A 12,441-nucleotide genomic window follows, 5' to 3' on the forward strand; every position below is an offset into this window, starting at 1 on the left:
GGCTTCGAATTGATCAAAGAATTAAATTTAAAACCCTGTGTTACATCTTTAAAATTAAACAAGGTGTGGCACCAGCGTATCTGCAAGAGCTCATTCATCCTTACATTCCTTCTCGTCCTCTGCGCTCTACAGCCCACGGAGACTTCATCATTCCCAGATTTAAACTTGCAAGAATGGGAGGTCGTTCATGTCTTGGCCCCGAAATCTGGAATTCTCTTCCAGTGTCCTTGAAGAATGACCCGTGCTATCTCAGCTTTCGAAGAAATCTTAAAACGTGGCTCTTTTAGTAGCAAATGGTTCTTGACTGCTCCTTTTCTAGCAATTTGTGTGCTAGGCGCCGGGAAACACTTTTTGGGTAGCTGCGCGTGTTACAAAACTAATTTAATAATAATAATAATAATAATAATAATGAACCCCCTTCACCCTACTATTATTCACAGATAAAATGGCAGACAACACATAATTATCACCAAAACAGCCCCGCAGTAGACCACCCACCTTTCCTAACACACAGAGAACAATACGAACATTGCACACCGCCTTCATCTAAAGAGTCCATCACAAGTCATCACAATTCTTCCACACTACCAGAAATGCGCCCACGGAGAACACCACACTGAAAGTACAAACCTGTTTCCAGATAAACACTCTCTATTACTCTTTTCAACCATGTAACGGTTTCAAACTGTTCAGGGTCCTTGCAATCACCCTTACCAAACATTCATTGGTGCTACTTTATTTTCAAAAAGTTTACCTGCTCTCATATTTCATTTACAAATCCTTTACAATTAGACATTACTATCAAGAACCTTAGAAATGGCTCACAAACCTGCTCCCTTCCAACTACATTAGGTCGACATAGAGTCTCGTCACCTTACGCCACACCAACAAGCCATAGACACAAAAGCTTCTTCCTTCATTAAACACATTATCGATTCCACGCACTAACTAGACAACACCACATCCAAACACATGACCTAGTTATATGATCTGCACATACCAAACATACTGTAATATATTTCTGTATTTCCTATCTAAAATATGATATCAAAAGCAACAAGGAACATCCACAGGAAAAAAAGACTATATAGTTTTATGTAAGTTACACAAACAATATTTCCATAAGCAAGATTTGTTATGAAAATAAAAGAAGAATGCATCAGTACTAAACTACAAACTTGCACTAAATACTTGACACTGAAAGACACTAGGCGCGTGTTATAACTTTGTCATGTGTCATCAACACCCCCGCTCAGGCTCTTGCTAGGAATGCAGAATCAATCAATCAAGAGTATTTTTAAAGCGCGCTACCCACCTGCTCGGGTCTCAAGGCGCTGGGGGGGTGGGGCTGCTACTGCTTGAAAAGCCAGGTCTTGAGTTGCTTTCTGAAGGAGAGATGGTCCTGGGTGAGTCGTAGGTGGGTGCGGAGGGTGTTTCAGGTCTTGGCCGCCAGGTAGGTGAAGGATCTTCCTCCGGTGGTGGTTCTGCGGATCCGTGGGACAGTGGCGAGGGCGAGGCTGACGGAGCGGAGCTGGCGGGTTGGCGTGTAGAACGTGAGGAGGTTGTTGAGGCATTCGGGCCCAAGTCGTGGAGAGCCTTGTGTGCGTGGGTGAGGAGTCTGAACGTGATCCTTTTGCTGACGGGGAGCCAGTGCAGGTCCCTCAGGTGGGCGGAGATGTGGCAGTGTCGGGGGATGTCCAAGACGAGTCGTGCTGAGGCGTTCTGGATGCGCGGGAGTCTTTTCTGTAGTTTGGCGGTGGTCCCAGCGTAGAGGGCGTTCCCGTAGTCCAGACAGCTGGTGACGAGGGCCTGGGTGACCGTTTTCCTGCTTCCAGTGGGGATCCAGCGGAAGATCTTACGGAGCATGCGGAGTGTGTTGAAGCAGGAGGAGGTAACGGCGTTAACTTGCCTGGCCATCGTGAGGGAGGAGTCAAGGATGAAGTCCAGGTTGCGTGCGCGGTCCGTGGGCTTGGGTGGGGGGACCAGAGCAGGGGGTAACCAGGAATCGTCCCAGGCGGAGATGGATGGGCCGAGGATGAGGACTTCCGTCTTATCTGAGTTCAGTTTCAGGCGGCTGAGCTTCATCCAGTCTGCGATGTCTTTCATTCCGTTCTGGAAGCTGGCTCTGGCGGAGGCGGAGTCGTTGGTGAGGGAGAGGATCAGTTGGGTATCGTCGGCGTAGGAGAAGATGTTGAGGTTGTGCTTGCGTGCGATGGCTGCGAGGGGGCTCATGTAGACGTTGAAGAGGGTGGGGCTGAGCGAGGAGCCTGGAGGTACGCCGCAGATAATCTTGGTGGCTCTGCGAGGAAGGGCGGGAGACGGACTCTTTGGGTTCTGTCGGAGAGGAAGGAGGTGATCCATTCCAGGGCCTTTCCTTGGATCCCGGCATGGCAGAGGCGGGTTGTCAGGGTGCGGTGGCAGACCGTGTCGAACGCAGCCGAAAGGTCGAGCAGAACGAGGGCGGCGGTTTCTCCGTTGTACAGCAGGGTCCGGATGTCGTCGGCGGCCGCGATGAGGGCAGTCTTGGTGCTGTGGTTCGCTCGGAATCCGGACTGCGATGGGTCGAGGGAGCCGTTCGTCTCCAGGAAGGCTGTCAGCTGTTTGTTGACGGTTTTCTCCATGACTTTTGCAGGGAAGGGGAGGAGCGAGATGGGGCGGGAGTTCTTGAGGTTTGAGTGGTCTGCGGTGAGTTTCTTCAGGAGGGCGCTGATCTCTGCGTGCTTCCAGCTCTCCGGGAAGGTGGCGGATATGAAGGAGTAGTTGATGATGTCCCGAAGTATGGGTGCGATGATGGAGTCGGCTTTGTTGAAGATGTGGTGTGGGCAGGGATCGGCTGGGGAGCCAGAGTGGATGGTGTTCATCGTGTGGGTGGTATCTTCCGTGCTGACCTGAGTCCAGGCGCACATGGTGGTGGTGGGGGGTGTAGTTTCGGTGGTGGGGTACGTGTTCTGAGCACCGAAGCGGTCGTGTATGTCGACGATCTTACGGTGAAAAAAAGGTGGCCAGAGAGTTGCAGAGGTCTTGAGAAGGCGTGATGTCATTGTCGCTGGCGTTGGGGTTGGAGAGCTCTTTCACGACGTTGAAGAGTTCCTTGCTGTTGTGGGTGTTGTTGTCCAGTCGTTCTCTGAAGGATGACCTTTTGGTGGTGCGGATCAGCTGGTGGTGTTTGCGGGTGGCGTTCTCGAGGGCTGTCATGTTATCCGTTGACTGGTTGTGGCGCCAGGCTTTCTCGAGGTCACGGCAGGATTTCTTGGAGTCTTTGAGATCATTGGTGAACCACGCAGCTTTCTTGCTGTTGAGGTTGCTGGGAGGGTTTTTCAGTGGAGCGAGGGTGTAGGCGCAGTCGGTGATCCACTGTGTGAGGTTGCGGGCTCCTTCGTTGGGGTCCGTGGTGTTGGTGGGAGGGTTTAGGCGCAAGGAGGTGGTGAGTTGGTCGGTGGTGATCTTGCTCCAGCATCTTCGGGGGTTTGTTGAAGGTGGTGGTGGGTCGTTGTTTTCCTGAAGTTGAAGTGTGTGCAGCTGTGGTCGGTCCAGTGAAGCTCGGTGGCGTGGCTGAAGGAGATGTGGTTGCTCGAGAAGACAGGGTCGAGCGTGTGGCCGGCATAATGGGTGGGGGTGTTGAGCAGTTGCTTGAATCCAAGGTTGGCGAGGTTGTCTAGTAGGGCGGTGGTGTTGTTGTCCTGGTCGTTCTCCAGGTGGAAGTTGAGGTCTCCTAGGAGGATGTAGTCGGGGGAGGTGAGGGCGAGCGGGCTGATGAAGTCTGCGATGGCCTCGCTGAAGTGTGAGCGTGGCCCGGGGGACTGTAGATGAGGGTTCCTCTGAGGGTGGTCTTGGGGTCGGTGTGAATCTGGAAGTGCAGGTGCTCTGCGGTGGCGAGGGTGTCGTCGGTGTTGGTCGTGATGCGGATAGTGTTTCTGTGGGCGATGGCGATGCCTCCTCCGGTCTGGTTGACGCAGTCCCTCCGAATGATCTTGTAGCCGTCTGGGATGGCAATGGCGATGTCGGGGGCTGAGGAGGCGTTCATCCAGGTTTCCGTGAAGAAGGCGACGTCTGGTTCCGTGCTGTCCAGGAGGTCCCATAGTTCGACGGCGTGCCTGTGGATGGAGCGGGTGTTGAGCAGGATGCACTTGAGGTGGTTGTTGTTGGCGGCTGTTTTGGCTGGCGCGGTGCAGGACCGAGTGCAGGTGAAGTAGCAGGCGTGGCAGGTGAAAGCTCCGTGGGTGCGTTTCGGGGTGGCTTGGTAGCAGGCTGGATGTTGGCCGGTGTTGAGTGCGTGGAGGGTGGCGGCGCCGTAGCTCAGTCGGGTTGGCTGGCTCTGGCGGGGTCCAGGGGTTCTGGCGCGGGGCGCGGTCCAGGCGTGGACGGGCGTAGACGGGCGCGCAATCGGCGCGCCCGCTGCGCGTATGCGCGGTCCCCGCCATTTATGGCGAAGTGGGAGGGAGGAGCAGCTGGGAGGCGGGAGCGGGGCGGCGAATGGGGAGCGGGAGACAAGAGAGGGGGCGGGGCCGCAGGAGAGCAGCGGCGGGGAGCAGAGGGGGGGAAGAGCGGGGAAGAGCGAGGGCAAGCCTGGAGATTGGGGCAAGCCTGGGCAACCATAGTGAGGGGGGCAAGCCTGGAGAGCAGGGGCCCTAAGGAGTAGCGGCAGCAAGAGGGCCAAGCAGGCAGCGGCAGCAGAATCCGGGCACACGGGGGCCGTGCGGTAGTGGAGTGACCGGGTCAAGGGTCACAGCTCACTGCCGCGCGGTCCACGCCATTTATGGCCAAGTGGGAGGGAGGAGCAGCTGGGAGGCGGGAGCGGGGCGGCAAATAGGGAGCGGGAGACAGGAGAGGTGGGCGGGGCCGCAGGAGAGCAGCGGCGGGGAACAGAGGGGGGAAATAGCGGGAAAGCGGAGCGGGGGAGAGCGAAGGCAAGTCTGGGCAGCCTGGAGATCGGGGCAAGCCTGGAGAGCGAGGGCAAGCCTGGAGAGCAGGGGCCCTAAGGAGAGGCGGCAGCAAGAGGGCCAAGCAGGCAGCGGCAGCAGAATCCGGGCACACGGGGGCCGTGCGGTAGTGGAGTGACCGGGTCAAGGGTCACCTTAGACTAGTGAGAGTTCTCTTGTAAGCAGAGGCTGGCAGGTGATGGTGAGGTGGCAGCTTGTCAAGGGTCGTCACTGTTAGCTTGAATAAACTACCTTTAAACCACATCTCTTGAGTGACGTCTTCTTAAATACACTGGCTGTAAGTCAGAATATCGAGATAAAAAAATATTATCCAGGGCAAATGTTGACTCTACAATATTGATTACCACTATATTGTCGAAGTGAGTATTTATAGGGAAGTGCAGCTTTATATTCTTAAATCCTTACTCACCTACTTTGACAATATCTTTATTATACCATAAATCCGGTTTCATGAAGCTCTAAATTTGGTATATATGTTTCTCCTTAAATTCACAAATGTACACTGCCCGCAAACTGCAATAAACTACAAGAAAATGGCAAGAATATTAAAAGTAGTGTGCACCGGGCCAAAATGCTAACTTGCCACCAGTTACCTACAAGAATTGTCCAAGAGACACTTTATGTGACTATGTCTTAGAAACCTCCTTTCCTTTACCCACTCCAAAACGAAGCAGCTTTTCTCAGTGTGTGTGCCGCTGTGTGACCTTTCCTCAAACTGCCATTTGTTTTTCACTCCGTTTTCACAAATGCAGCAATGCAGTGTTCAACTACACAACCCATCTTTCAGTCCTCATTAGGCATGGGGCACCTTCTCCAGAATGCGGGTTGGCCCGCTAATCATCCAGAACTGCCAACTCCAGCACCATCTCTAGCTGACACCGCACCATGCTTGAGGGCAGGAACAACAACTTCTTCAGAAAGTCCCCGTCTTCTTCCATATTACAAGCAGCAAACTCTTCTCTTCTTTAACCTCATGCGCGCTAGCGGAATTCCGCTCGTACGCTGAGATTTTTTAAAATGCATGTTACGTGACGAGCTGGGCTCGTCATCAGCGTGCGAGGAGGCTACGCCATGACGAGCCCAGCTCGTCATCAGCGTGGAAGGGGTTAAAGTGTGTAGGAAGCCTCTTTAGCTGAAGTTCTTTCATCTTCCCGATCTTCCTAGTTGCCTCTTATTTTCCTGGGGTGGTTGACCGACCGTACGTGGCATTGGGGAGGCTTCTAACTTTTTGATGCTTATTCCAGGATGCTTCCCTTAAGTCCTTTGATTCTGTTGCTGGTGTAATACATTCTACATGGGCAGATAGAAAGTAATCCTTCGTTCTATGTTACATGCAACTTTTAGGTAGCTCCTACATATGTCCCCACAAGAAGCCATGATGTCCATCCTGCTCAAACTTTCTCATCAAACATACGAGTCATTGAAAGACCCTCTTATTAGACACCCCTGCCCTGAGAAGAGACACGCCCGTCATACATATTACCAAGCACATGGAGATACCAGCTACCTATACTTCTTGTAGAAGGATGTACACAGATATAGCATTTCTTAATTGTAACCTACTGGTGCCAAGTTTTCTTACTCATGCTAACCTAGCCTATAAGCCGTGTGTGTGCTGTATCTTGCCAACAGAAGAATGAAAGTTGAAAATGAGCGTTCTCAGCTGAAGCGGTTTACGTTTTTGCTACTCTAGAAGGCCATGTACTAGTTCTCATGAGCTCAGCTAGGCACCACCTGCTTGTTCTCTTGGTGGGAATGCAATCATGAAAAGAGTAGGTAGCAGGCTATATATTTGAGCTCTGCCTTCTGTAAGAGAACGGACTTCACAGCTGATATATGAAGGATCCCAATTACAGTTGTCGCTCCGATTCTCGAATTACCCATTTTTTATAAAACCAGAGATGGACTTTTCTTCAACATCTGTGATAAGCGCAAAACATTCACATTATCATACTAACAAAGACTCGTGACAATAAATGCCCGTATACATCTAATAACCAAGTGAGGATGAATTTTGGAATGCATTAAACTTAGCAATAATTGGGAAAGTACCCAACGTTGAAATGATATTTCTGCCTTGGTGGTTGTGTGCGCGCCACGATTCTCCAGACCTCGTTCCGCAACAGTTTTTAAAGAACTAAATCGTCTCCTTTTATCATTGGTATGGACAGTGCGATGTAGTAGGGTGAAGCTAGATGTTTTGAGATTGCCTTGGAATTGTGTGGGCCTATAGCTCCCTCAAATGGAATTGTACTGATAACATCTCAGTCGCACCCTGCAGGCAGGTGGCTAGATGAAGTTGTGAATTGGGTGAAGACAACTGGTGGGAAGCCACCCTCAAGTGTCACATCCCAAACTCCTCATGCAGGAAGCGTATGTTCTGGTGGGTAAAAGCACTGCTGCTTTACCCTCATTTGCAGCAGGCATGCACACTTTCTCTCGGAGTCCATTAGAGGGGTTACAGAAGAAATGTAGCTCCTAGGTGGTTGGAGTTGGACTGCGAGTCATTAGGAAATCTCAAGCGCGACACAGGCAAAGGCAGCTTAACTTATATGGAGCATATAGACTTAGGCCCCAACACAAACACAGTACCTGCTGGACTTAATGCCAGTTAGGAAAGATGGCAACAAAGGTTTTTCGGAGAAGATGCTGGACCCAACTACTAGATGTTGGAATAATGCACAAACTTAAGTTTGCACTAAAGGGGGCATTCATAGCTAAGTAGAGAACAGGGATACACTGGTTGAGGCCTGCGGTTCAAGGCATGGGTAAAGGATGCAATAGAATGGGCAACAGTAAAGAAGGGGGCTCATGAAACTGGTACAGGAGGCTGAGGGTGGCACGGATGGCCATGTTGAGAGAAATGAGTGAATCTCCCCCAGCCCCCCCCCCCCCCGCCCCCCCACCCAAGACACCAGGCCTGAAGGAGCCTTGCTTTGTTGACAGATCAATGGATAAATCAGTGCTATGTAATAAGTAGCACTAGCAACTATGGGGTGGTCGAACTTGCATCTTTGTGTAGCAAAGCGATAACAGTAGTGACAGATGTGGAGATCTTTAAGGGGCTACCGAAGCAACAAAGCGGACAAGGGTAGCGGGCAGTGCTTGAATAATGTGCTGAGGGCCTCAGGGTGCCAAGCCTGGACATTCCATGGACGGGTGATACAGATGCACTGCGGGCTCCTTAATTTGATATTATTGGATAGTGGTCTTAGTCATCAGCAGAAAGACAGGCATGAAAGAAGAGAAGAGATCTGTCGCACACTGCTGGACATTGCAGAGGACTTTAGTGACGTCCACCACTGCAGGTCCCAAATATCTTCTACACACTTTGATTCTTTATCTCTCACAATGATACTCAGATAAGGGCTAATATTAACAATGCCCATCTCAGCAGATCTGTTCCCTTCTTTCTCTCTCCAGCCATGCCCGCTCAGGACCAGCTGTACACAAAATCGGAGACTAGATAACCCAGTGCAGAAACCAGACTATAACCATAAGAAATACCATCCAGACGGCTGTTCAACGCTACCAGCGTACTGAAAACCATACACTGCGCTTGTCTCTCACACTTCATTATCCACCACACTTCTACGCTCTGCGTCCCATCAAACGATAACCACACCTTGGAGGTCATCACAAGTGACGCGGAAACACTTCCCATGTAGGATTGAATATAAAGACAAGATCCTTCCAACCACACACCGTACACAGTGTAGCGTGTTACACATGTAGGCAATCGCTTCACCGCCCCACATAGGGTAGGAAATACTATATAAATGCTGCAATACAGAACAATACAATGTATTATACTTATGTATCAGGCATAGAACCTGTATGTTTTGACATTCCTTGATGCATTCACTTTTGATAAGGTTGATGTATTTATAATTATAAAGTAAACAACAAAACTATGTTTCCAAAAAAACATTTCAAAGATCCACATTTTTGCAGCATTATAATTAATGGTGACACAAGACTTCTGTATGGGACAACACCAGAACAGATCAATATGACAAAATAATTCTTCATGTGGACATAAACCCCTTGACTCATCTGGATTAGGATAAGCCCATCACCATGTCAGAACTAGAGGGAGAAAACTTAGGGAAATGTCACCACTGGGTTGGCCCATCAAGACAACTCTGAAAAGGAGCTCATTCCAAAAGACTGTGGGGGTGATGCTCCTCGAGACCCTGACTTCAGAGCAGTGATGATCAGATTCACCGAGTTTGTGAGTGTGGTGAACTCATCTCTAGTTGAACTGGGAAGTGGCTCAGTGGATTTTGTTTATTAAAAGTTGCGTAAAATGAAGTTCTCACCCATTTCTTTAACCTCTGCAGTGAAACCTTCTCCGCAATTTTTGTGGCGTAGACGAGGATCACGACCAGGCTCAACAGCAAAGCTGTGCAGCTCATGAACTCAAAAAAGTACAGCGCACCACAGTTCGAGCAATGCTCCACGACCTCCTCGCAGATGAACGCGATCAAAGACAGCACCTATGGGAGACAAGACAGGAGAGTGAGACCAGTGCTTCATTTGTGAAAGAATAAGTGCTGGGGCCCAAGGTTTTACTCAGAAACCTGTCGCCGGTGCTAAGGAGTCTCGGTGTGTGAAATATCGATGCCACGTAGTGTAGTTTCACCTCATGCCTCTTCCATCCACTACCACACACTCCCTTACCCTTTGTGTCACTCTTGCAGGTTCTTTTTCATTCCTGCTTTCTCTCTTATGCAATCTGAATATGTAATTTTCATATCTAGTTTACAATGAATGCAATTTTTTTCAGTATTGTGCTGGCAAACATTTTCGTAATATGTCAAACATATCACACTGGTTTTTCTATCTTTCTCTTCCTCGCTCTTTCCCCCATGTGTATTTTGCTCTCTCTTGCTCTGGACAAAGTGTGATGAGACAAGCATTAGCAAAGCCAACAGGTCTCATCTATGGCTGATACTTACCAATGTCTTTTGGCCATGTTGTACAGCAACGTGGCTGCGCAGCATGGCTAAAGCTAGAAAAAACAAGTATGACACGGCCAGCGCTGGTCACATCCTAGCGCTTTTTTGCTTTTGGCAGGTGGGGGTGGGCAACATAGACAAAGGGAGAGTGGGTACAGGTAACACAGACAACTAACAGCAACAGGGTAGTAAATAAAAAACAGTACTACGACGAGGCAGGACTGGCTGCGCCAATAATCTTTTTTTTCATACAATGAGTTGGGAGAGGCAACAAGACAATGAAAGGATGGTCCCCGCGGCAGCCGGCACAGGTTAGCGCGGTGTGGGGTGGGGAAGAGTGCAGCGGGCTGAAGTCGAAAGACGACGGAATGGGTATTATTCATTTAACTTTACCTATTCCGTCATCTGTCGACTTCCCACCCCTACCACCTCTCCCCGCCCGCCGCGTTTACCTGTGCTGGACGCCGCTAGGTGGTTGTGAGAGGAAAGAACAAACATAGATTTGGGCAGGGCGTGGAAGGATGATAAACAACAAGAACAAGATGGGGTAGGAGGGGAAGAAGCAACATTCACAAAGGTCGGAGTGGGATGGGCAGAAGCAACACGGACAACCGTTGGGGGATGGGATGGAAGAAGCAACAAGGATGGGAAGAATAAATAAAATAGTACCTATTCAAAGCGAGTTGTGGACGGTCAGTGGGATGACACTAATCAAAGTAAATCAATCAGTACTTAGTCCTTGCTGCAAACAAAAGAACAGGAAGTGACATCGGCAAGCTTGGCCAAATAGACCGCAGCAAATAAGAGTGATAATTAAGTCAACAAATGGTAAGCAATAGGCAGGCTCCATGCCTCCTTATAGTAAACAATGTTTCACAGCGACAGCACATTCGCCTTTCATCAGGGGAGACACGTACAAAATAAGCACCGGTCCCAAAAATGAGAGCGGATGGACCCCACCTGCAAACATTGGCTCAAATAAAGCACTGAATGGGACACATAACCAAGTACTGTTAAATGTGCACAAACTACTGTTTTATTGCTGATAAACTAGGGTCTCCCACATCTACACATGTGGTTATACTGCTGAGAGAGCGCAATTTGAATGAAATGTATGAATACGCCATATTTACAAATCAGTTGCGTAAAGTTAGCTAAGGTAACTAGAGATATGAGAATATGTATCCGCATTTACTCACGATTGCTTTGTTAGATATAGAGAGCACATATAGAGTGTGGGCTAATATAGAAATGTGTGGAAATGCTTAGAAATGTTAGATGTGTTAATCAGGTTCCATGTTATGTAGCTGCTAAATGAAGAAGGATGTAAAATACAAAATGAAGAAACGTGCAGACCACATGGCACTGTATAAAAACGAAATGTACCATTGCATCTTTCACGTAACGTGGATTCAATATTATTCAATGATTTTGCTTATATGTTAAAGGCTGTGTTTTATAGATGTGTTTTGTATAATCAGAGAGTGGTGTGTTAGCATATTATTTTAAGTTAAGAAATAAGGGTTCACAGGGTGCAGGCTACTGCACGTAATTTAGTAGGCCTGGAGAGATAAAGTGTCTTCTTTGATCTGCACGTGCTAGTTAAAGTCAAGCCTCGTTAAAATAAATTGTCAATGCTGGTCGAAGTTTTATGGCCTAGCCTGATAAGGGGAGCCTGGAATTTGGGGCCCTGCTTCGAAGTGTCTGTTTGCAGGTGCGAGGGGGGTACCAATCAAGAGCTTGATGAATAGAGCTCTGTTCGAGGAGATAGGCTCGGGTCCGGAGGAGTCTACTGGAATGTCATGGGGGTACCAGCATGCTGGAGACGGAGCCTGGGAAGCAAGGTCAACTTTAACAGACGGCCCAAAGAAGCGAAACTATGGAAAAAAACAGAATCGAGACCACGTGAATTGTGTACGTGGTGGGCGTCTCAGAGGGGAGTTCCACCCATACTGTGATTTTGTATTAGGGACAGCACCCTGGGGAGGAGGTAGAGCAGATGGCCTGAGGACCCTTAGAGAGCGGATGGGTAGGCAGAAAGAGTACTGCTACAATGCATAGGTTTTCCATCTAAGACTAAGAGAGAGAGATTGAACTTCTTTGGAAGTCAACACGGCTGACACCTTTTTAGGTAAAGAACTTGCTAAGTAGGGATGTCATCTAGTCTAGTGTAGGGTCAGTCTAACCTGATTTGTTTCTTTTCTGTAAATGATGCTTAAGATTCATCTTGTGTCGATGATATTTAACTTACTGATTTTTGAATTGGTTTTGGTAGTTTTCTTCTGCCGATTAAGATCTCTCAGAGAGTTCGTGTTCATCTTACTGCCTGTGTATCTGTTGAATCTTATATTGAGATGTTTGTACCTGCAACTAATTTTGGCTTTATAATAAATCTTTAAACTTATCAGTAGTAAGTGGTTCTTTAGAGTTGTGTCAGTTTTGGGCTGGTTTGACCTATGTAGGGTTTGCCTTTTACTCAATGACAGTCAACAATCGATCCAAAAGACTCAAGTGAGATAGGAGTCAGGGTGATCTGATAA

General features: G+C 48.8%; 1 protein-coding gene across 1 annotated transcript in view; it reads right to left on the bottom strand.

The window, feature by feature from the left end:
* CMTM6 (CKLF like MARVEL transmembrane domain containing 6) overlaps positions 1–12,441 on the bottom strand; it is an 84,911-nt gene that overhangs the window by 29,192 nt on the left and 43,278 nt on the right. Inside the window, exon 2 of the mRNA XM_086942103.1 lies at positions 9,263–9,439. Coding sequence (XP_086798229.1) covers positions 9,263–9,439 — 177 coding nt within the window. The remainder of the gene's footprint in view (positions 1–9,262; positions 9,440–12,441) is intronic.

The sequence above is a fragment of the Lissotriton vulgaris genome, chromosome 10 (genome assembly GCF_964263255.1).
Source record: "Lissotriton vulgaris chromosome 10, aLisVul1.2, whole genome shotgun sequence".
NCBI lineage: Eukaryota > Metazoa > Chordata > Amphibia > Caudata > Salamandridae > Lissotriton > Lissotriton vulgaris.